General features: G+C 47.4%; 1 protein-coding gene across 1 annotated transcript; it reads right to left on the bottom strand.

Moving 5' to 3' along the window:
* Positions 1 to 5,758: 5,758 nt before the first annotated feature.
* LOC116908630 (E3 ubiquitin ligase Rnf157-like) lies at positions 5,759 to 22,753 on the bottom strand. The gene is made up of 2 exons (XM_032911881.1): positions 22,447 to 22,753; positions 5,759 to 6,254 (listed from the first exon to the last, which is right to left on the bottom strand). The coding sequence occupies exons 1-2, from the start codon at positions 22,532 to 22,534 to the stop codon at positions 6,043 to 6,045; spliced, it is 300 nt and encodes a 99-aa protein (XP_032767772.1). The 5' UTR covers positions 22,535 to 22,753; the 3' UTR covers positions 5,759 to 6,042.
* Between the last annotated feature and the right edge of the window lie 240 nt (positions 22,754 to 22,993).

Here is a 22,993-nt window from a genome sequence, read left to right as displayed (position 1 = left end):
CTCCTTCATCTATTCGTAGAGCCAGTCAGAGGCAAAGCACACTTGGTGTGGTAGTCACGGCCCTTCAGACGGCCCACTGTGCTCTTGGTGTCCCCTCTAAGTGGCAGCCACAATCAAGCCTACAGCGCTGTGCTGGGAGCCGCAGTGCACTGTTCCTGCTCTGGGCTTCTCTGCCACTGCTAACTCAGGTCCAGTGCTTCCCAGCTCTCCCTTCTGGGACATACATCCTGCTCAGGCCCTAGACCGAAGCCTCTCAGATGCCCTCGCTCTAGAAAACACACTCCCACTCTCCGTGCCACACTCGCTCTCTTCTCCACAGTGCCAGCTCGGCACATCAGAGTGAGACGGGAGTCTGCTGGTTACTTGACCTGCTTCCTGCAGGAATATCGAACGGCAGCGATGCTGACTGAAAACTCCTCTTTCTCTCTCCCTGCCTCCCAACCTCACTCCCAGGGTTACTACGTGCAAAGCCCTTCTTCACAAGTTAATACACAAGTACATTGCTGTCAACGGCCTGGCCTGAGATGGGCACTGGGGTAAAATCCAATCATTTCAGCTGGTTAGAATCTGGAGGCAGGAGTGAGCCACTTGAGTTCAGAAGTGAAAGAGCAGCCTGGGCACCACAGCAAGACCACAGGTACAGGTACAGGTACAGGTACAGGCCTGGTGACCAGAACCTGATCCCTGGGACTCACAGTGAAAGGAGAGAACAAAACCTGAAAACTGTCCTTCACCTTCATAGGTGTGTGTGGCATGAAGGCAGAAAAAAAAATTAAGACAAGAAGAAAGGAAGAAACCTTGTCTCTACTGAGTATGATGGCACTTCTAAAAACCAGCACTTGAAAGACAGAGGCAGGGCTGGAGAGATGGCTCAGCAGTTAAGAGCATCGGCTGCTCTTCCAGAGGTCCTGGGTTCAATTCCCAGCACCCACATGACAGCTCATAATGGTCAGCAGTTCCAGGGGACCTGGCGCCCTCATGAAGACATACATGCAGGCAAAACACTAAAGCACATACATTAAAAATAAATAAATCACTAAAAAATTTTTTAAAAGAAAAATCACTTACGAAAAGAAAGATAGAGGCAAGGATCAGAGTTCAAGGCCGCTGCTACATAGCCTGGGCTACCTGAGACTGTCTGCTAGATAAGCCTGCTCTTGTCCTGTTACATAGCCTGGGCTACCTGAGACAGTCTGCTACATAAGCCTGCTCCTGTCCTGGAGGTGCAGCTCAGGGGTAGAATACTTGGCAGTGCATGACCCCAGGCTCCAGCCCTGCATACTGGGATGCATTCACCTGCACACGTGCTAGTAGGAGCACACAATTGTGGACGCTGCATTTCGGACAACTCTTGGGCGCTCTCTAGCAGAGAGGGAAGTAAAGCACACACGTGCTCCTTAGTTCTTGGTGGCCTTGCTGCAGAGAGTATGAGGGGCAAGGCGTGAACACATCACTTCAGAGAGCACAGCATGATGGGAACTGTCAGGACTGGCTAAAATGCAGCAGATTTCCCCTGAACAGGAAGAATGTTAGGAGGACTTCTAGCTACAAGCAGAGAGAACAACGGCGCTGCAGAAACGACAGTTCGGTAACTTAGAGCTTTACCGGTTTTCCTCAGCAAACAAACTGCAAACAAGGGGACAAAGGGCAGTAGCTGCTCTGCCCACATTTTGCAGGCCCGGGATGGTGTTTACTCTGCATTTCTCCTCCGTGGTTCCTAGAGGCCTTCAGAAGCCCAGTGCGTCGCTTAATACAGCACTGAAGAAACTGGCAAAGGGGTGTACACTTATAACCCCAGCTCTTTGGAGATACTGCAAGAAGATCTTGAGTTTGGAGCCAGTCTGTGCTACACAGGAAAATACTACCAAAATCAAACAACAGACCAAAAACAAAAAAAAACAAACAACCCAGCCAGTGCCTTGAGCCCAATGTACATGCTAAGTGAGGGTGCAGCAACGGCGGGTGACACTTCCCACCCATGAGACTGTATGTCTGACATGTGGCACTGTAAAACAAGCCAATAAACAATAAAGACACAGTGGACGGTCCACCCGCCCACACTGAGCAGCAGCTGAAGACATAACTGAGGAAAGGTTGGCAAATTCAACTGTCACTGTTCCAGGCGGTTTCTCATCCAGCAATCTGAAGGCATCGTCCAAGTACTCGCTCCTCTAAAGTCAGAACCATCCCCACTTTATAAGCAGGTAATCTGAGACCTTCCAAGGTCACAAAAGTTGATGGCAAGATAAAAGTAAGACTTTAAATCCTGACTCCCACCCTCTTCCGCCACTCTTCTGGACATATGTACTCTCATTCATTCAAATCAAGCCCTAAGAGCTGGTTAACATTTGCCCAGATGAAGTTTGCTGGGTGGGAGGTCCCTAGCGCTCCAGCAAAGGAAGGGAAGGAAGGCTTCTCAGCTGCCCACTTGGAAAGGACAGGAAATAGCTGTTAAGTCCTACAGACCCTAGGAGCCAGGAAGTCTGTGGCATTTATATTTTAATATGGCAATTCATTTCAATACATTTCTCTGCCTGTCGTTCTTCCCCTCCCACTCTCTGGAAAGAGGAGTGGTTCTTGCCCGCTGCTGCTGGGTGGCTTTAAAAGGCCATCTTCTCTGCTCTGTAACCTGATGCTCACAAGCAGACACCTGCTGTCACTTGAGAGTCAAGTCTGTTCCATAGAACTAAAGCTCCGTGTCTACTCTCAGTTTCAGGACGTCCCCTGATCAAACCTAAAGAGCGTCTTGGCAAGGCCAGGTCAGCTCAGCGGATGGAATTACATAGCACTTGCTACTCTCTGAGGGAATGCTCTGGGACGGCACAGCAATTCGTGAGCCCTTTAGATCTCCAACAAACCTACAAGCGCTCTTGGTGACCCTATCACACAGAGGGTTGGTCCATGGCCAGGACGTGGAAGGCTGGGTATGCCTGACCCATGACTAAACAGCAGTGCTGAGGCTCCGAAGCAGACTGGGAGTTCAGACTCTGACTGGCTCCTCTGGAGCTCGGCAGTGTTAGACTCTGTGCCCCTGGGCACCTGCTGAACGACGCCTTTCTCACTGGGCTGAAGAGAGCACACGCTGCTCAAGACAACCAGGATAGGAGGGTTCAGTACACGTGGAGAGAGAGAAGGGGGATACATGCCGCACTTGTCCTGTACACTGCTTTTTATTTTAGAGACTGTGTCTCATACTGTAGCCCAGTCTGGCCAATCAATGATGCTCCTGCCTCAACATCCCAAGTGCTGGAGCTGTTTGCTTTTCAAGAGAGGATTTCTTATGTAGCCCTGGCTTTCCTCGAACTCTGTAAACCAGACATCCTCTTGCCTCTGCCTCCTGAGTGCTAGGATTAAAGGTACCACCATCACTGGGCCCAAGTGCTGGAGTTATAGAAACAAGCCACCACAGCTGGTCTGTTTTGGTTTTTTGAAAATGTCTTCATGTAACCCAAACTGGCCTCAAACTTGCCCCCTCCCATCTCAGCCTCTGAAGTCCCACATTACAGGTAAGAAACTCTATACCTAATTTAGAACGATTAAAAAGAAATTCTGTTCAGCACTACAGACATGACGACTGCTACAGAAACATACTGACAGGAACACTACCATCAATACTCCTCTGGGGGTGGGGGCGGGGAGACTCATACTTAAGGTCAAGACTGCTACCTAGTAATTCAGGAAGAGCTCAGGCATGCAGTGTCCTCACCACAGATGTAAACGAGGTGACTCCCTTGGGGAGAGTGTGCCGTCGTGAGTATACACCTGTGTGAAAGAAGCTTTGCTTGACTTCAAGTCATCTCTACAGGCCGAAGAGGCCATTTACACACACACACACACACACACACACACACACACACACACACACACACACACACCCCTCACACTAGAGGAGAAAAGGAAGAAGCAGATGTGGACACCCAGCCCATTTTCGAAGCTGCCTTCGTGAATGAGGAAGGGCCTCACTTGGCTCAGAGACAGGAGACACTCCTCATGCTAACGGCTAAGGCAGGAGGAGGAGCAAAATCAAGACGGACAGACATTTGATAAATATTGTTTGGCATAACCTGATTTGGAGCGTATGTAGGTGTGTATGTTCACATGTATGCGTGCATGTGTGTGAATGTATGTGTATGTGTGCACATGTACATGTGCGTTTGTGTGTGTGTGTGTGTGTGTGTCTGTCTGTCTGTCTGTCTGTGTGTGCACGCACGTGCGTGTGTGATTTCTTCTGGAGCACAGACTGGCTTAGAACTTAACATTTGGCCCACACTGATCTTGACGTGACAGAACTCAGCACTGTGTGTGGTGAGAGATTCCCTGCACCTTTACTTAGAAAATAGTACTACAGTGTGCTGTGTTAGAAGAGGGGTCCTTCCCCAGCCTATGGGGTGACAGCCTCTCAGGCAACACAGCCCACTCTGCTCGCTCCTCTTGTTTTGCCACAGGCTTATTTGTTACAAGAGGAACTAACTGGGTCCCTTCAGCCCTGTGTCCACAGCATCTACCACAGAACTGGCACAAGGTAGTTGCTCAGTGACTGTTTGCCAAGTTTACAAACACAGGGTGCTTTTAGACTGACACCCGGGGGGGCCTCTCTCCAGGTGAGAGCCCTTTCCCACCAGCCCAATCAACAGTCAGTTCCCAAAGCCCCACCCAAGTCAGTACAGCACCCAAGCAATCGCCCAAAGCACTCCCTCCCACTCTCAATTCCTGCAGAACCCAATCACTCCAGGTCTTCTCTCTTATCTAACGTTTCCTGTTGCATGTTCTATCTGCCCCACTAATGTGATAGTTTTGTGAGGATAGTTTTCAGAGGCAGCAAGAGGCAAGAACTGATTTCCAGCAAGGCAGATCTACTTGTAAGACAGGGAGAAATTTTCATGTAAAACACTGGAAAGAGCTCTGAACCAGGTACACGGTCTCTATACGACAGCCTCCACCACCACTCGTCTTTCAGAACTGCAGGTCTCACTGGTGACATGAAATGACAGTGACAGCAGGTCCTGGGACACCATGGCCCTGGCTTGCAATCCTGCATTCAGGAAGCCCAGGCAGGAAGGCTGCCTTGAGTTCTAGACCACAGAGTGAGTTCCAGGACAGTCTGTCGGACCAAGTGAAACGATTAAATAAATAAACTATAATAAACTTGGCATGGGGGTTGGGGATTTAGCTCAGTGGAAGAGCGCTGGCCTAGGAAGCGCAAGGCCCTGGGTTCGGTCCCCAGCACCGAAAAAAAAAAAAAAAAAAAAAAAAAAAAAAACAAAAAAAACAAAAAACAAAACAAAAAAAAAAACTTGGCATGGTAGTCCACACCTCTAACCCCAGCATGGAGGAGACAAAGGCAGGTAGTGCTCTGTGAGTTCAAGACCAACTTAGTCTACATAACAGATTCCAGGACAGTCAGAGCTACATAATAGAGACCCTATCTCAAAGCCAATACAGTAAAGTGGTCCTCTGAGGCCTGGAGATGTAGCACTGTTCTATCATTCAGAAGGCCCTACTCAGGTAGATCTCCATGCGGACAACAGTGCCTGGGCCTTTGTCTGCACACAGACCCCTCAAGAGCCATCTGGCGCTGCTTTATAAACCTCAAGCTGGTGCATTAAAAAGTTTACAGAGGGGTTGGGGATTTAGCTCAGTGGTAGAGCACTTGCCTAGCAAGCGCAAGGCCCTGGGTTTGGTCCCCAGCTCCGAAAAAAAAGAACCAAAAAAAAAAAAAAAAAAAGTTTACAGAGCCTAAGAGTGGACTCAGTAGCCCAAGATCGCTTTGAATTCTTGCAATCCTCTTGCCTCAGCCTCCCAAGTGCTGGCATGACTGTGTACAACTCCAAAGCCAGGGATACTTCATTCATTCACTCAACAAATATTTACTAAGGGTTTTTGTTTTGTTCCAGGCTTTGTGCTAGGCCTAGCACATAGCAGTAAAAACAGCAAAGTTCTGGCATTCGCTGGTCAGGGTTGTTTAGGAGGTGCCCTTAGGAGAAGTGTGGCTCCTCAGGAAAGCTCCAAGCTCCCCCAGCCTTGCAGTATCAAGACTGATCCCTAGGGCCCTGCCACACCAACAACCTTGCTTTTAACAGGGCTGCTTGAACTGGTCACTTCAGGCCCAAAGCCAGTAAAAAGATTACACCTTACCGCAACTGGCCTGTTTCCCAGGAAGTTCAAGTCGCTGTTCTCGCCAAACAGGTAGCCCTCTGGATGCGTGCAGTCAAACTTCTCTCCTCCCATGATGAAGTGGCTGGCAAAATAGCTGCCTGGAAAGTGACAGACAAATAATCAGACATGAGTCTGGATGGAGGGGAGAACGCTGTAAGAAAAGAAGAGGTTAGGGCTCCCAACAAAGAATCGGATACATTTCTTCTGATTTGAAACTCTGGCACAAAATCAGCAAAACCTCATCCGACAACTGGAAACAACAAAGAGGCTACTTCTTTTCTTGTAACGAGCTTGAGTCCTTATCCTGACCTAAAATACCGTTAACTAAAAGCCAAGAAAAAGTCCACGAACCGCCACTGATGAACCTATTTGTATTTTGCTACTCTATTCGCCGTGTGTGTGTGTGTGTGTGTGTGTGTGTGTGTGTGTGTGTGTCGCGCACGTGCCAGAGGTCAGTATCAATGGGACCTGCAGCTCACCGACTACACTAAGCTGGCTTGCCTGTAAGCCCAGAGAGTCGCCTGTTTCCCACTCCCCATGGCTGGGTCTGCAAACGGACTGCACTCAGTTTTTCACAAGGGTCCTCATGCTCACGTAGCAAACACTTTAACAACTGGGCCATCTCCACTCACCCTGCTTGGTTTGTATTTTTGTTTTCTGAGACAGGGTCTCATCTGTGTCGTCCATGAGGGCCTAGAGCTCGCTACGTAGACCAGGCTAGTCTTGAACTCACAGAGATCTGCCTGCACATGCCTCCTAAGTGCTGGGACTTAAAGCATGCACTGCCACCACAAGCCCCTGTTTGTTTTCTGGGACAGAGTTTGACTTTGTGAAGCTCTCGCAGGCCTGGAACTCATGGTCTTCCTGCCTCAGCCTCCCGAGTGCTAGGATTATAGGCATATGCTACCAGGCTCAGCTCGGTCCCCATGTTTCCACCTCACCCTGAGGTGGTTCCTGAACACTTGGATCCTTAACTAAGGGTATCAGTGTAGTTATGCACGCGCACCATCTTTCCTGGATTTTTTTTTTTCTTTTCTTTTTTTCGGAGCTGGGGACCGAACCCAGAGCCTTGCGGTTGCTAGGCAAGCGCTCTACCACTGAGCCAAATCTCCAACCCCTTTCCTGGAGTTTTAATGTAGCAGCTCACACCAACACGGTCTCCACCCCGGCCTCGTGCACGTCCATCCTCTGTAACCTTTCCCTGCAGGCTCTCCTCATTGACTTGCTGTGAACAAGGAAGGCAGCCAGCACAGCGGTGTGTGTACCTGCGATCCTAGCACTGGGGAGACTAAGGATCCAAGGCCACCCTGGGCTACAAAGTGAGATCATCTCACCAGTCACCAAGAAACTTAGGGACACTGGCAAGCCTAGTGTGAGGGTTCTCAACTCGTGGGTTCCTGACTCATTCCTGGCTGACTGACCTTTCTCCCACTGGAGTTGTCTAAGCATCTTGTATATCAGATATTTACACTGCGATTAATAACAGTAGGAATATTACAGCTATGAGGTAGCAATGAAAATAATGTTATGGTTGGGGCTTCACAACATGAAGAACTGTATTAAAGGTTACAGCATTAAAAAGGTTGAGAACCACTTATCTAGTGGCTTATTTTAACTTTGATTGGGACACAAATTTCTCTTATTCAAAATTTCTTGGTTCACTGGTTTGTTTGCTTGGTTTTGGGTTGTTTTTGAGACAGGGTCTCACATAGCCTAGGCTGGCTTCAAACTTGGTTAAGTAGCTGAGGCTAGCCTTGAACTCCTGCCTCTACTTCCCAAGTGCTAAGATTACAGGCATGTTGCACCACATCCTGCACCCCCGAATGTCTCTAATCTGACCCGAGGGTAGACTTTCCAAGGAAAGGACTCATACCTTGGAAAATGTTGTCAATGTGCTCATATACTTTGACTCTCAAATTAACGCCAAAAAACCTTACGAAACCACCACGCCTGTGTGCATACAGCCAGGGGAAATATAAACCCCCCGCCAGCTGGGATTCTGAGATTCTTTTCAGAACGCTGAAAAACGGAGTTTTAGCACTTTCAGCTACGGAGAACCCACAGGAAGGGAGAGGGAGAAGACAGCTGTCAGAACTGAACACTCAGATCTTACTTTCTAGTCTCCAGAAACATCTACTAAATTTGACCATGTGACTGAGATCGCTCACCAAAGAGTGAGGCCATTCTTAAAGATCAGGAAAACATCTGCAAAGAGCAGCAGTGCCCAAGCCTGCTGAACCCAGAACACAGCAGCATGCAATGCAGCCCAGGACGCATCCCTACCCATTCATTATTCACGCTGCACACTTGCTGGCCCTATTTTCCAAGCGCATAATTGATAGAGGGGAGGAGCCTGGTTGCCTTCAGTAGAAAGTAGACTTCTCAAATGAACCGAGCCATTACTGTTGGCTCTGAGATGTATTTCCTATATATCAGGAATTATGTTTCTTAGACATTAGGTGAAATTAGGGGGAAAAAGATTTGGCTGGCTGTGGTGTTGTGTGCCTATAGTTATATAGCCTGGGCTACATACTGAGATCCAGCCTCAAATAACCAAACCAAACCAACCAAGGGCAAAAGACAACCTAAACAACAACAACAACAACAACAACAACAACAACAACGAAGCCTAACCTAAAAGCTGAGAGACGTAGTTCAGAGATAAAGCATTTGCCTAACATCTCTGCACCATTCTGGGCCAACCCTCAGCACTGCTAACACAAGACAAGATAAGCTGTTTATTATTTATTAGCATGAAGGATGGCTTGTCCCAGTAAGGAATGTCAAGAAGCCATCTTGGTAACCAGAGCAGTGCAGCATGAATTCAGTGTGGGACCTGACAGCAGTCAGGCAAGAATGTAGGGTGGAAGGTCACTGGATTGATGGGTTTACATAGGACAGTGATCTAACCCAGCAGGCCAGGAGCTCTAATGAGCAGAGGCACCAGAGTAAGCAGGTGTCAGGGTTCTACTAGAAATGCATTTTGCCTGTTTTCTTTTAAGACAGGCTCTCATGTGACAGGCTGACCTCAAAGTCATTAGGTAGCTGGGGGTGGCCTTGAACTGCTGGTTCTTCTGCCTCTACCTCCTACGTGCTGCGATCTCAGGTCTCTGCCACCATGCTTGGCCAACTTCACCAAATTTTATAAGAAGGAAGGAGCTGAGGATGGTTATGGCATGCCTTTAATCCCAATACTCGGGTGGCAGAAACAGTTGGATCTCTGTTATAGGGAGTTCCCGGCCAGCCATGGCTATATAGAGAGAAGCTGTCTCAAAAAGATACAGAAAGCTAAATGTGGTTATTGTCTTGTATTAAAATCAAGGGCTTGGGATGGAGAGATGGCTCAGTGGTTAAGAGCACTGACTGCTCTTCTGGAGGTCCTGAGTTCAATTCCCAGCAACCACATGGGGGCTCACAACCATCTGTAATGGGATCTGATGCCCTCTTCTGGTGTGTCTGAGGACAGCTACAGTGTACTCATATATACTAAGTAAATAAATAAGTCTTAAAAAAAAAAAAAAAACAAGGGCTGCCTGATGCAGTGGTACCGACCTGTAATTCCAACACCCAGGAGACAGAGGAAGATGGACTGTCAGTTCAAGGCCATGTCAGCCTACATTGAAATTCCATTAAAAAACAAAAACAAAACAAAACCCCGCCAAACTATGGAGCACAGCAGTGTGTGTCTGTAGTCCCAGATACACAGGAAGCTCCATCAGGAGGATCACCATGTCCAAGAGCACAAGGACAGCCTGCCCTCTTCCTACCCTCAAATCAAATTTTGATACACAAAATTTAAAATCAGTGCCAATAACACACAGACTAAATTAAGGATTTTCGAAGGGTGTGGTGGGGCATGCAGGCCTTTAATCCCAACACAGAAGCAGGCGGATTTTTGTCAGTTCGAGGTCAACCTGGTCTACAGAGTGAGTTCCAGGACAACCAGGCTGAACAGAGAAACCCTGTCTTGAAAAACAAATCATTTATGGAGATTCCCGTCAAGCAAAGATGGAGCTCAATGCTATTTGCAAGGCTTGCAGCGCCTCTGCCTTCTGCCCTGTGAGGGCCCTGTGGAGCAAAGACCTCAGGGATTGAAGAAAGACCATGGCTGAGAAGCAGCCGGAGTGAAGACAGACAAGGTACAAACCCTAATCCCTGTCCCAAACTCAACTCCATCGACAACCTGAGAGTGGTGAGGAGCAGTGGAGGAGGAGAGCCGCCCACTCCTCAGGAATCCAAGCACACATCTCAGCTGTGCCGTGTGTAGGGACACACAGACCCACGGAAGAGAGGCCAGGGCCTGCAGCCTCAGGGCACAAACCTGTCTGGCTTTTCCTTTTCCTGTTCTGCACTGTGGAAAAGAGGGACAATGGCTGAGATGATAAAGTGCTCACCCTGATAAAGCGCAGGGACGTTTCCCTTCTGGCAGAGGCAAACAAGGGCTGTAAATCAGAACCTTTAGTCTCAGAAACATTCTGTTTTCTACACCAAACTGCAATCTTGTGTTTTGCTTATCTGGTGGAGGAACACAGTCCCCTGCCCAGAATAAAACAGGAAATGAAACAGAACTGAAGACTGCACTGCCCTTTATAATTCTACAGACAAAAACCTGACTTCTGAACCTAGATAGAAAATTTAGACCACAGATGTTTTCAACACATAATTACTATGTAGCATGCCAAAGAGAAAAACACATCCCCACAGGTTTAGACCCAAGAAAGGGTGAGTAATTTACTTACTGTGGCAAAATTCCAAACCCAAACCTTTGAATTTTCAAGTCATAAAAACTTTATTTTGTATAGGACAAACATGCACATAATTTTAGATTTTAGCAGTGGCTATCTCATGCTAATGGCTCTTGCTGGGGAGCCTCTCTTTGCATATTTTTCCCTAATTAAGGTCACAGTATAAACAAATGTCCTGCCTGCAAGTGGAAAATATTAATCTTGTACTATTTACTTCTGGAGTAATGGAGTTATAAACTTGATTATTCCAATAAATGGAACTGTATTTAAAAATAACTTTTTATTTAATGTGGCTTAACAACGAAGCCCAATAAATTTAATTGGGCCACACAGCTGGTAGATGCCAGCATCGGGATAAAACCTAGCTTTGTTTTAAGCTAAAGTCTGTATTTTTGAAAACCTTATCAAAAAATGAATAAATAAAGCCCAACCCCTCCCCCAAAGAAAGAGGGTGGTTGTTACTCACGCAAGAAATGGGCTTCGTTTTAGTAAATGAGCAAGACAGAAGGAGAGTTAATGATGAGGCCTCAGAGGTGACAAACGGACATGGACAGGTTGGGCATGAGAAGGGATGAGCTGGAGACACAGGTAAAGCACTTCCCACGAAAGCAGAGGACCTGAGTTTGATTCCCAGCACCCATGTAAAAAGCTGAGAAGAGCGGCATGGTACGTGCTCGCAATCCCAGCACCCGGAAGGAGAGGTGGGTCCCTGGAGCTCACGGACCCGGCCAGCCCGGCTAAACTGGTAAGTTTCAGGTTCAGTGAGAGAGCCTGTTTCAAAAACCAAGGTGGGGGAGCAATCTGACGCCCACAAGAAAGCGCACATGCATCTGCATGAACACACATACTGCACACATATTGATACATGCAAAAGGAAAAAAACAAATGTAAACTCAGAAAACATGCAGATGTTCGTAGTATCGTATTTTTTTAAAGATTTATTTATTTAATCTATATGAGCGCTCTATATGCCTGCACGGCAGAAGAGGGCATTAGACCCATTGCAGATGGCTATGAGCCACAAGGTGGTTGTTGGGAATTGAACTTCAGGACCTCTAGAAGTGTAGTCAGTGGGTTTTTTTGTTGTTGTTGTTGTTTTTTAAATTAGAATTTTTTTGTTTACATTTCAAATGATATCCCCTTTTCCCAGACAGTCAGTGCTCTTAACCACTGAACCATGTCTCCAACCCTCATTGTATTTTTTAAATTACATATAAAAATTCATTTTATTACATAAGAATGCCTGCATTTGGGCTGGAGAGATGGCTCAGTGGTTAAGAGCACTGACTGCTCTTCCAGAGGTCCTGAGTTCAATTCCCAGCAACCACATGGTGGCTCACAACCATCTGTATTGAGATCTGATGCCCTTTTCTGATGTGTCTGAAGACAGCTACAGTGTACTTATATGTAATAAATAAATCTTTAAAAAAATTAAAAAGAAAAAAGAATACCTGCATGTATGTATGTGCACCACACACGTGCCTAGTACACATAGGATCCAAAACAGGGCATTGGAACTCCTGAAATGGAGTTGCACACAGTTGTAAACTGCCAAGAAAACTTCCCGTGAGCTGGGAACAGGGCACAGGTCCCTCAGAAGGGCAGTAGGAGCTCCTAACCAGCGAGACAGCTCTCTAGTCCTGCACTGTTGCTTTAAATAGTAAGTTACACTGGAACAGTCCAATATCCATTAACCAGTAAATGGATAAGCAAAACACAGTAAGTTTTTCTTGTGTTTTTTTTTTCCTTTTTAAACATTTATTATTTTTGCCATGCTGAGAAATCAACTTAGGGCCCCACAGATGTTAGGGGATCATTGAGCTGCGTTCCCAGCCCTAATTCTTAAATTTTTAAAATATCATGTTCCTCAACACAACATATTCAGTGCCTTACAGAAACGAACTTCTGACACATCCCAAAGAACACGACCAAACTTTCCAAACAAGCACAGTAAAAGGAGGCGGCCTCAAGGCTGTCCACTGTGCTTTTATGAGGTGGGGAACAGAAGAAAACATAGAGAGACAGAGAACAGGACAGAGCGTAACGTGGTGTTGGGGGTGGCATGGGAGTTTTTGTTTTCTGGGACCAGGTCTTGCTAGACAGTCTTGAATGACCTGGTACTTACTAATGTGCCCCCAAACTAGCCTAGAAATTGGAGCGATCCTCCTGCCTCAGCTGGCATTACAGGTTGTGATAGTTCAAATGAGAATGGTCCCCACAGGCTAATATATTTGAATCCTTAGTCAATCAGTTGGTGGACTGTTTTTGGAAGGATTAGGCGTGGCTTTGTTGGAGGAAGTGTGTCAGCAAGAATGTGAGGTTTAAAAAGCCCATGCCAGGTCCAGTGTCTTGACCTGTTTGCGGTTTCTCCACTACTGTACCAGCACCACATCTGCCTGCTTCCCACCACGATGATAATGGACCAAGCCTCTGAAACTAAAAGCAAGCCCTATAGTTAATGCTTTCTTTTGTAAGAGTTGCCATGGTGTCTCTTCACAACAACAAACCAGTGAGTTAAGACAAAGGTGTCTGCCACTGTGCCTGGTGGGAATTAATTAATTGCATGGTGGGGCATTTTGGAGGACTAAAATGTTCTCAACTGGATTTGTGGTCATGGTGATCAAGACCACCCATATTTAACATTTACAAGTTAATTTAAGACTGCTAAATTCTTTCCAAATTGGCTGTAACACGTTACATTTTCCCTTAGCAATTCATAAGGGCTCTAATCTCTCTGCATCGACATTTGATAATGTCTGCCTTTCTTTATTTTATGCATCCTAAAGGGTATAAGGTGGCATCTCATTAATGTTGAGGTGTTTGTTTTGGTGGGGAGAGAGGGAAGAGACAGGGTCATGTGTAATCCAGACTAGCCTCCTCCAACTTGCTATGTAGACAAGAATAGCCTTGAACTCCTGACCCTCTTGTCTTCACCTCCTAAATGCTGGGATTACAGGTAAGCTCCTGTGTGCCTGACAGTTTCCTCATGGACATTTCCACCATACTTCTCAGTGACCATGACTGCAGGCTCATGTAATTACATCTCTCTCTGTCTTGTCTTCTCAGCTCCTCCGTGTCACCTTTAATTATATGTATGTGTGTAAGTGTGTGCATGGGAGTGAGGGTGGCTGCAGAGGCCAGTGTTGGTTCCCCAGGAGCTAGAGTTACAGATGGTGTGAGCCTCCTGCTGTAGCTGCTGGGAACTGAGGTCCTGTGCCATTCTAGCCCAGTGTCGTCCTCCTCTTCCTTATCCTAGTCGTCTTTCTCCTCTTTTTTTCTTTTTAAAGATTTATTTATTATATAGAAGTACACTGCTGCTGTCTTCAGACACACCAGAAGAGGGCATCAAACCCCACTGCAGATGGCTGTGAGCCACATGTGGTTGATGGGATTTGAACTCAGGACCTCTGGAAGAGCAGTCAGTGCTCTTAACCACTAAGCCATCTCGCCATCTCTCCACCTCCTCCTCCTCTTCTTCCTTCTCCTCCTCTTCCTCCCCCCACCCCTCTCTCTGGTTTTTCAAATCAGTTTTCTCTGTATAGCCCTGGCTGTCCTGGAACTAGAACTACAGACCAGCCTGACCTCAAACTCAAATATGTCTACCTGCCTCTGCCTCTCAAGTGCTGGGATTAAAGGCACCCACCTCCAGTGTCCTTTTTTTCTAAAGATTTTCTGTAATAGTGTAAGTGATGTGTACATGAGAGTCTATGTGTGGGCATGTACATGTGAGCGCTGGAGTCCACAGAGGCCATTGGATCCCCTGGAGCTTGAGTTAGAGACGGTTGTAAGCTGCCTGATGTGAATGCTGGGTATTGAACTTGGGTCCTCTGGAAGAGCACTGCGTGCTTTCATCCACTAAGCCATTTCTCAGGTTTCTTTTTGTTTGTTTGCTATTGTTTTTCGAGACAGCGTTTCTCTGTGTAATCCTGGCTGTCCTGAAACTAGCTTTGTAGACCAGGCTGGCCTCAAACTCACACAGATCCACCTGTCTCTGCCTCCCAGGTGCTAGGTTTAAAGGCGTGTGCCATTACCAGCCTCCCATAATACCTTTTGCTTTTATTTTCTTCTTTGCTTTTTTTGTTTCCTTTGAAGGAACCTAAATTCTATATTTTCACTTGTGTGGGTTGGGCTTTTGAGAGCTGGGATAGAGCTGAGTGGCAGAACACAGGTCCTAGCATCTGTAAAGCCCTGGGTTCAAGTCCCAGCATTGAGACAACAAAAAGATGTCACTGGATCGTGTTTTTGGTGTCATTCCTAGATTTCTAGATAATCCAAATCAAACACTTTCTCCTATATCTGCTACGATTTTTACATTTAACTCTTAGCTTTAGGTTTGAAAAATAACTTCCTTAGTATATAATTCACCTAATTAAACTGTATAACCCAGGTAGAGTGACACGTTTATAACCCCAGCATTTAGGAAGTGGAAGGGAGAACTATCCTCACAGGGGCCGCAGAGATGGCTCAGCCCTCTCTAGCTAGCAGTACTGGCTACTCTTCCAGAGGATGAGGGTTCATTCACTCCCCAGTACCCACAACTCACAGCTCACAACCGTCTCTAACTTCAGTTTCAGTGTCTCCTCACATAGACACACGTGAAGGCAAAACATCAATGCACAGCAAAGTAAAATCATAATTAAAAGAAAGAACATATTCTATGGGGTAAAATGATACAAAAGGATATATCCTCACCAACATAGCAAGTTCCATTCCAGCCTGAGCTATATGGGCCTTCATCTCAAAAAATATACATATGCACACACACACAATGTATGTATATATGTGAGAGTCCGTGTGTGGGTACGTGCATGTGAGCGCTGGAGTGCACATTCAGGTAAATGGCGTGCGTTTTGTAGTGCACTGGGGGCTGGGTACAATTCACCCTTATCTAATTTTAGAACATTCTTACTACCCTAAGAGAAACCCATTAACAGTCACGCTTCTCTCCCCTCCTCAGCCTCTGGTGAATCTACTTTGTCTCTGCATTTCCTTCTCTTCTGACGTTTCATGTTGACTGCATTCGGTGTGACATCTTGAATCCCGCGCCCTTTACTCAGCATGTCTATGCTGTCGTCCATGTTGAAGCATCGGCATTGCTCTCCCCCACTGCCCGGGAATATTCCTCTGTGTGGGTACCGTGCTTACACGCTGTTGTTCCGTTCATCCGTCGGCTGAGTCATTTCTACCTTTCGCTATTATGAAAGTGATCTGTGCAAACGCCGTGTAAATGTACTCCTTTGGGTGATGGGCACACACAAGGATGGTCTGACTGCTGAGTCACACGGTAACTAACTGCTTGAGAAGTTCTGAAATCGTTTAAAACTGGTTCTCTTTTCTGATTCTGATGCTAGATCTCACACTGGCCCAGGCTGACTTACGCCGTAGCCCAGGCTACCCTCCAACATTGAAGTGTTCCTTTTACTTAATGCTGAGATAGATTCCTGTGAGAGCCACCGTGTCTTGTGGGTAGAGTTCCGGAGCTTCCATCTAGTCCACATCCTTAACAATGCTTGTTACTATTTTGTTTCTCAATTAACAGCTATCTTGACGGGTGTGACTTACTGTCTAATTGTAGTTTACTTTTGGGAGGGTGAAGGACTATCTCTGTAACCCAGGCTAGTCTTAGAATCTTCTTCCATTAACCTCCTGAGAACTGAGATTATAGGCATGCGTCCATGCCCACACCTAGGGTAGAAACTGTCTCTGTCTCTGTCTCTCTTCATGTGCTTCTTTTTTTTTTTTTTTCCTTTTCTTTTTTTTGGAGCTGGGGACCCAACCCAGGGCCTTGCATTTGCCTAGGCAAGCGCTCTACCACTGAGCTAAACCCCAATCCCTCTCCATGTGCTTCTAAGCCATTGTCTTTTTTTTTTTTTTTTTTTTTTTTGAGAAATGTCTAGAAAGTACTTTGCCTTTTTTAATAATTTATTGTTTTTATTTATGTGCATTGGTATCTTGCATGCTTGTATGTCTATGTGAGGGTGTGAGTTAGTCTTGAGCTGCCATGTAGGTGCTGGGAATTGAACCTTGGTCCTCTGGAAGAACAGTCACTGCTCTTAACTGCTGAGCCATCTCACCAGCTCCCATTAAGAAAAGATTTTTCTTTGTTTGGTTTTTGCGGGGTGCAGATGTTTTTGTTTTTCAAGGTAGGGTTTCTCTGTATACCCTTGGCTGTCCTGGAAATCACTCTGTAGACCAAGCTGCCCCTGGAACTCGGAGATCTGCCTGCCTCTGCCTCCCAAGTGTCAGGACTAAAGGTGTGAGCCACCAAGTCCAGTTAATCTGGCCTTCATGCTATTACAGAAGTTCTTTGTGTATTCCAGATAAAAACCCTTTACTGTATGTATGACTTGAAAATGTTTCTTTTCATTCTTTGGATTGTCTTCTCACATTATGATCCATTTTGAGTCAAATTTTTGGCTATGTCAAGAAAAGGATCTGAGGTCTCCACCCCTGCTGGGGTTACTGCGTGGCTACTCTCACATACAGCCAAGTGCTCTGCCACTGAGCTACATTCCAGCTTACGGACGGTCAAGTCCACCGTATTATCTGCTAGTATAAAACTATCCTGGCACTATTTTATTCCTCCCCACAAACTGTTTTTGATAAACTCAGTAATCCCAATACTTCACAAGTACAGCGGAAAGATCAGGAGGAGTTCAAAGCCAGTACAGACTACATGAATACATGAAACTTTCTCAAAAAAAAAAAAAAAAAAAAGGTCCATTGATAACAAATGTATTTATTCCAGGCTCAGACTTTCCTGCCATTGATCTAAAATACACCTTTGATGCACCGATACCATATTGTCTTTTAAAGTATCTTTTAAAGATTTAATTTTTAAAAATGCTGTGTGTGTGTGTGTGCGCGCGTGTGTGCGTGTGTGTGTGTGTGTCGCGCACATGAGTGCAGATACCCAAGGAATAAATGCAAAAGATGGAGTTAAATTCTCTGGAGCTGAGGTTACAGGTGGTTGGGAGCTACCCCTGTATGGGTGCTGGGAACTGATTTGCGTCCTCTGCAAGAGCAGTCTAAGTTCCTAACTGTTGAGCCATTCCTCCAACTTGTCTTAAGAACTCTTTTAATAGCACCAGGAATTACACTCAGGGCCTCCTTGTGTATCCCGGGCAAGCATTCTACTACTGAACCATATTCCCAGCACTCATATATTGTATTAATTTCTCTATCTCTGTGGTTGTTTTTAAGGTTTTGAAAAGTATTTTTTAATGTGTATGGGTCTTTGGCTTGCACATATCTGTACACCACGTGCATACCTGGTGCCTGAGGAGGCCAAAAGAGGGTACTGGTTGACCTGAGAACGGAGTTAAGAATGGTTGTGAGGGGGTTGGGGATTTAGCCCAGGGTGAGAGCGCTTACCCAAGCAAGCGTAAGGCCCTGGGTTAAATCCCCAAACACAAAAAAAAAAAAAAAAAAAAAAAAAAAAAAAAAAAAAAAAAAAGAATGGTTGTGAGTCACTATATAGGTACTGGGAATTGAACAGGGTCCTTGAAAAAGCATACAGTGCTGTTCACTGCTGAGCTATCGTTCACAGCGATGTGAACTATTTATTTTTAAATCAACAATCCCAGGTCATCGTCAGCTGCATCCCAGGCCAGCGTGGGCTACAGACGACTCTGTCAAAAAGCAGCAGGGGGGGTGTGTGGCACTGGCTGCATCCTAGTTCGTAGAATGCTAGCTGCCCATCTCTCATATGAACAGAGCCCTGGATCTGCTCCCTCATGCCTGTAATTCTAGTACTTGAAGGGGTGTGTGTGTGTGCGTGTGCGTGTGCGTGTGTGTGTGTGTTTGTGCTCGTGCACGTGCGTGCAGGAGGCCAAGGAGCTCAATGTCTTCCTCAGCTAAATGGTAAATTCAAGGCCAATGTGAGAGGCCTGAAACCCTGCCTTGGAAAAAAAGAAAAATGTATGTCAAAAGCAGGTGTTCTTTCCTTGCTCCTGATATTAGCAGGGAAGTGCTCGGGATCACCATATTCCTGGTGTTATTTCCTGTGGAAGTCTTTCATCAGCCTGAGGAAGTTCCTTTCTAGGCCTGATTTGGCAAGTATTGTTGGTTTTATTTTGTTTAGTTTTTAGAGACAAGGTTTCTCTGTGTAGCTCTGGCTGTCCCAGAATTCACTCTCTGTGTAGACCAGGCTGGCCTCGAACCCACGGAGAGCCGCCTGCTTCTACCTCCCAAGTGCTGAGGTTAAAGGTTTTTAATCACAGATGGATGGAGGTTCCAGCAAATGTGTTGTCCGAATCGACTGATGTAATCGAGTAGCTTTTGTACTTTATTTCCTGGTGCGGGGTCTATTAACACCAACGGACGTGGACTAAACAGGGTTCACACTAACAGGACAGACAGGGCCTGCTTGACTCTGCACTCTTCTATTTCTTCATGTACACAGCTTCCTCTGACACGAAATGATTAGCAATGAACTTTTTGGAAGAAGTGTAATTTTTAAATAGTGATTTTTTTAAAAAAAGACTGTATAGTTATTACTTTTTAAAAATGTGTTTCAGCATTCTTACAAACACTAAAAATTCTAGCTTAGCAAGACTAATTAAAACAGCCAAGCGCGATAGTATGCCTGAAATCCTCGTCACTTGCCCCGAGGCGGGGCAAGAGCCCATACTGCTCTTGCAGAGGTCACGACTTCAGTGCCAGCACCCACCCTGGGTAGCTCACAACTGCCTTCATGCCTACACAACAGCTCCAAGGAGTCCAATGCCACTGCAGCCACAGGCATTCACACACACACACACACACACACACACACACACACACGCACACTAAAAAATAGATCCTTCTTTTAAGAGCAAGCCACCATGTTTATATTATAGATTCAACTTACCTAGGTGGTAATTTCCAAAGCCTGTCCTAACACTAGTGTAAATATCGCTGTGAGGGATGTGGGGTGTGTGACATCAAACAGGACACAGCGGACACTCAGTGGAATGGACTAAAGCTGTCTGTCCATCAGTGTAATTCGTTGGAAGAACACCTAGCTACCATGCACGAAGTCCTGGGTTTAGTCTCCAGCACCATCAAACAAATATTAGTCTAAAATCACGGCATGGTGGCTCACCCCTGCAGTCCTAGCACAGAGACTGTTGGAAGAACTAGGATTGATGGAACTTGCCTGGGATTCAAGAACTTGAGAGGTGGAAGAGAGAACCAGAGGTTCAACGTTGCTGCTACGTCACGTGTTTTAAGGTCGGCCTGGGTTATGTGTGAGACCCTATCTCAAAGAGGAAAAAATAGATTTTTTTTTTTTTAAGTTTAGGGCCAAACGAGTCATGGTACTACATGAATCCCCATTTAAACAAAAGGAAGGGAAAAGGGGGAAGAAAGGAAACAAAAACTTAAGGACAACCGGGAAGACACACCAAGACTGTTTTTAAAAACCAAACAAAACACTTTCACGCCTAGCTGGGGTGTAGTTTAGCTGGTAAGTGTGTTTGCCTAGAATATAAGAAATCCTGGGTTGAAGCATTATATACTCAGCCTCATGGTGCGTTCCTATGCTCCCAGTACTTGAGGGGATCAGAAGTTCAAGGTCATCCTTGGCTACAAAAGTCAGTCAGAAGCCAGCCAGTGCTAAAGGAGACCCTGTTTCAAAATGACAGTTAAAAAAAAAATAGGTAAGAGAGTTAAAATTAGGTAAATCGTTTCAGAGATTGGCAGAGTGGGGAGCATGGTTTTGAACTGTTAAACACTGAATGTGTTAGTAAGAAAGGAGGCTCATGTCTGTAATCCTTGTGTTTGGGAAGGGGCGGCTAAGGCAGGAAGATTATTTCAGGTGTGTGGCTCACCTAGGCTACAAGGTGAGATTCAGGCCAACCTGACCTACAGTGTGAGACCCAGTCTCAAAAAACGGGTTCCACCCCCCACCCCCAAAGGTTTAGCTTGTTCCATTATTCCCCTTGTATTTCTCCTACCACCCATTGGGAAGAGGCTCTCTGACGTCTACCATCACTGATCCCCATGCGTGGAGGAAGGGTAAATCTTCTCCTGAGGCAGCCAACTCTATCACAAACTCCAAACTCAGCAAAACAGATCCATATTCTGATCGATAAGAAGCTAAGGGACTTAGGAGGGAGAACCTACTGCTGCTTTGTGGTTTTGTTTTTTTCCATAATTGCCCTGGCTGAACTGGAACTCAGTTTGTAGATCGGGCTGGCCTTGAACTGGGATTAAAGGCCTGCACCACCACACCTCGCTTCAGATTTGTGTTCTTAAGAAACAAAATGCAAGTCGGGTATCCTGGCTCGCTTTTGTAATCCTACCACTGGCGAGGGAGGCTAGGTCCGCCTCCCTTCTGTTGTTGTATTGGTTTTATTTTGTTTGAGCCGGTCTCACTTTGTAGCCCAGACTGACCCTACATTTAACCATCTTGCTTCAGCCTTCAGGGCACTAAGATAAAAGTAACCACACAGGGTGCTACTTTTTAACAGATAAAAGTAACCATAGAGTCGCAATTAGCAAGAGGTTTATTAAAAACACTAACAACCCGGCTGCTTAAGGTCAGACATCACTCCTTTTTGCTAGGGCTCATTCTCTGGCACAAAAGCAGGGAGGAAGGGAGCTGTTGGCACTCACTCCGCAGGGAGGCAGGTTTATTGTCCCAGCTTCCACCTGGCAGAAACTAGATGTACCGCTGAGAAATCAGCTCGACTCATTAGCATGTCTTTATTCTACCAGAGGGAGAACGGGATCCTGCCCAATTCTGACACCTCACTCACCACGCCACCACCAAAACCCACATCAGATCCTCAAGCCAGAGGGAAGGTGGTAGACATGGGTCCCAGGGGTCCTGAGATCAGCAAGGAAAAAAAAAATGACAAAGGACAAGTAGTCGGGTCATTCGCCAGCAGCTCCGGCGGCAATCCTCACTCAAGTGGACTACTTTCTCATCCGCTGTCAAAACTCTCCTGCAAATGCTGATGATAGAGGCACGGACCGTTTCAAGTGACAGTGTGTGACAGAAAACACTTCTGCCCGGGTCTCCAGCCATCCCCTTGCCAGAAACCAGGAAAGGGGCAATCCAAGTGACTCTTGTCAGATTCGCACCCATCTCTTTTAACTTAGTTTCTCCCCTCTGACAGCCTCCGGAACAAGCTAAGGGCTGCATAAGCAAGTTCGTCCTCTCCCCGTCCCCCTCACGCCCGCAGAAACGCACTCCTAACTGTCCCAGAGGCCAGGATGCGACAGCCCGGGGACAACAGCTGGCCCAGGTGCCTGTCAGGGATGCCTCAGCAACCCGCAGCCACTGCAACGCCGCATCCCCGGCGGCGCGCATCCCTGTCGCAGAGCAGATTATCACCGAGGACGCGAGCGGTGACCTCGGTGACCCCGCGGGCACCTTGCGGTCCTCTGCGCGGCGTCGCCGGGGATAGGGATGGGGGGCGCACCCTGCCCTGTATCCCGAAGACCTCCCCTGCTCCGAGGCCGACTCCCGGTCGCCCGAGCCACCGCGTCGCCCGCCCGCAGCATCCGACGCGCGGCCTCCCCTCCGCCCGGCCCGCGGCGCGCGCCCGGCCCTCACCGGACTTGGGCGGGTAGCGGTACACGGAATTGGACGGGATGTCCACCTCCTCCACGCCCGCGTGCTGCCGGCTCGTCAGGGCCCCCATGGCCGCTGCGAGCGATCGCGGCGTCGCCCGGGCTCTGGCGTCCGAGCCTCAGCGCGCCGGCCAGTCGCACGCCCGGTGCGGGGGTCGGCTGTCCGCCGCGGCCCGCTCGGCTGAGGTGCTGCTGCGGCTGAGGCTGCGGGGAGCGGCCCGCACGGTGCGCACCATCCTCCGCCGGACACCGCGGCGGCGCCTCTGCCTGAGGGGGCTGCGGGGCTGAGCCGGGGGGCGCCGCCGCCTCAGACCGCGTGATGTCAGCGGCGGCAGGCGCGCGGGGGGACCGCGGCGGCCTCAGCCAATGGGGCGGCGGGGCGGGAGCGCCCGCTGACCAACCAGCCAATGGGAAGCGAGCTGCGGTGGGAGCCGGCGGCGCGAGCTTCGCGCGGAGGCTGCGGCGCGGACGCGGCCCGGGGCTCTGAGGCAGCGACGGACTACGGTCTGGATCTCCCCAGCTGCTCCGCC

Source organism: Rattus rattus, chromosome 9 (assembly GCF_011064425.1).
Source record: "Rattus rattus isolate New Zealand chromosome 9, Rrattus_CSIRO_v1, whole genome shotgun sequence".
Classification (NCBI taxonomy): domain Eukaryota; kingdom Metazoa; phylum Chordata; class Mammalia; order Rodentia; family Muridae; genus Rattus; species Rattus rattus.
The sequence above is the reverse complement of the archived record's forward strand: the minus strand, read 5'-3'. Positions and strand labels throughout refer to the sequence as shown.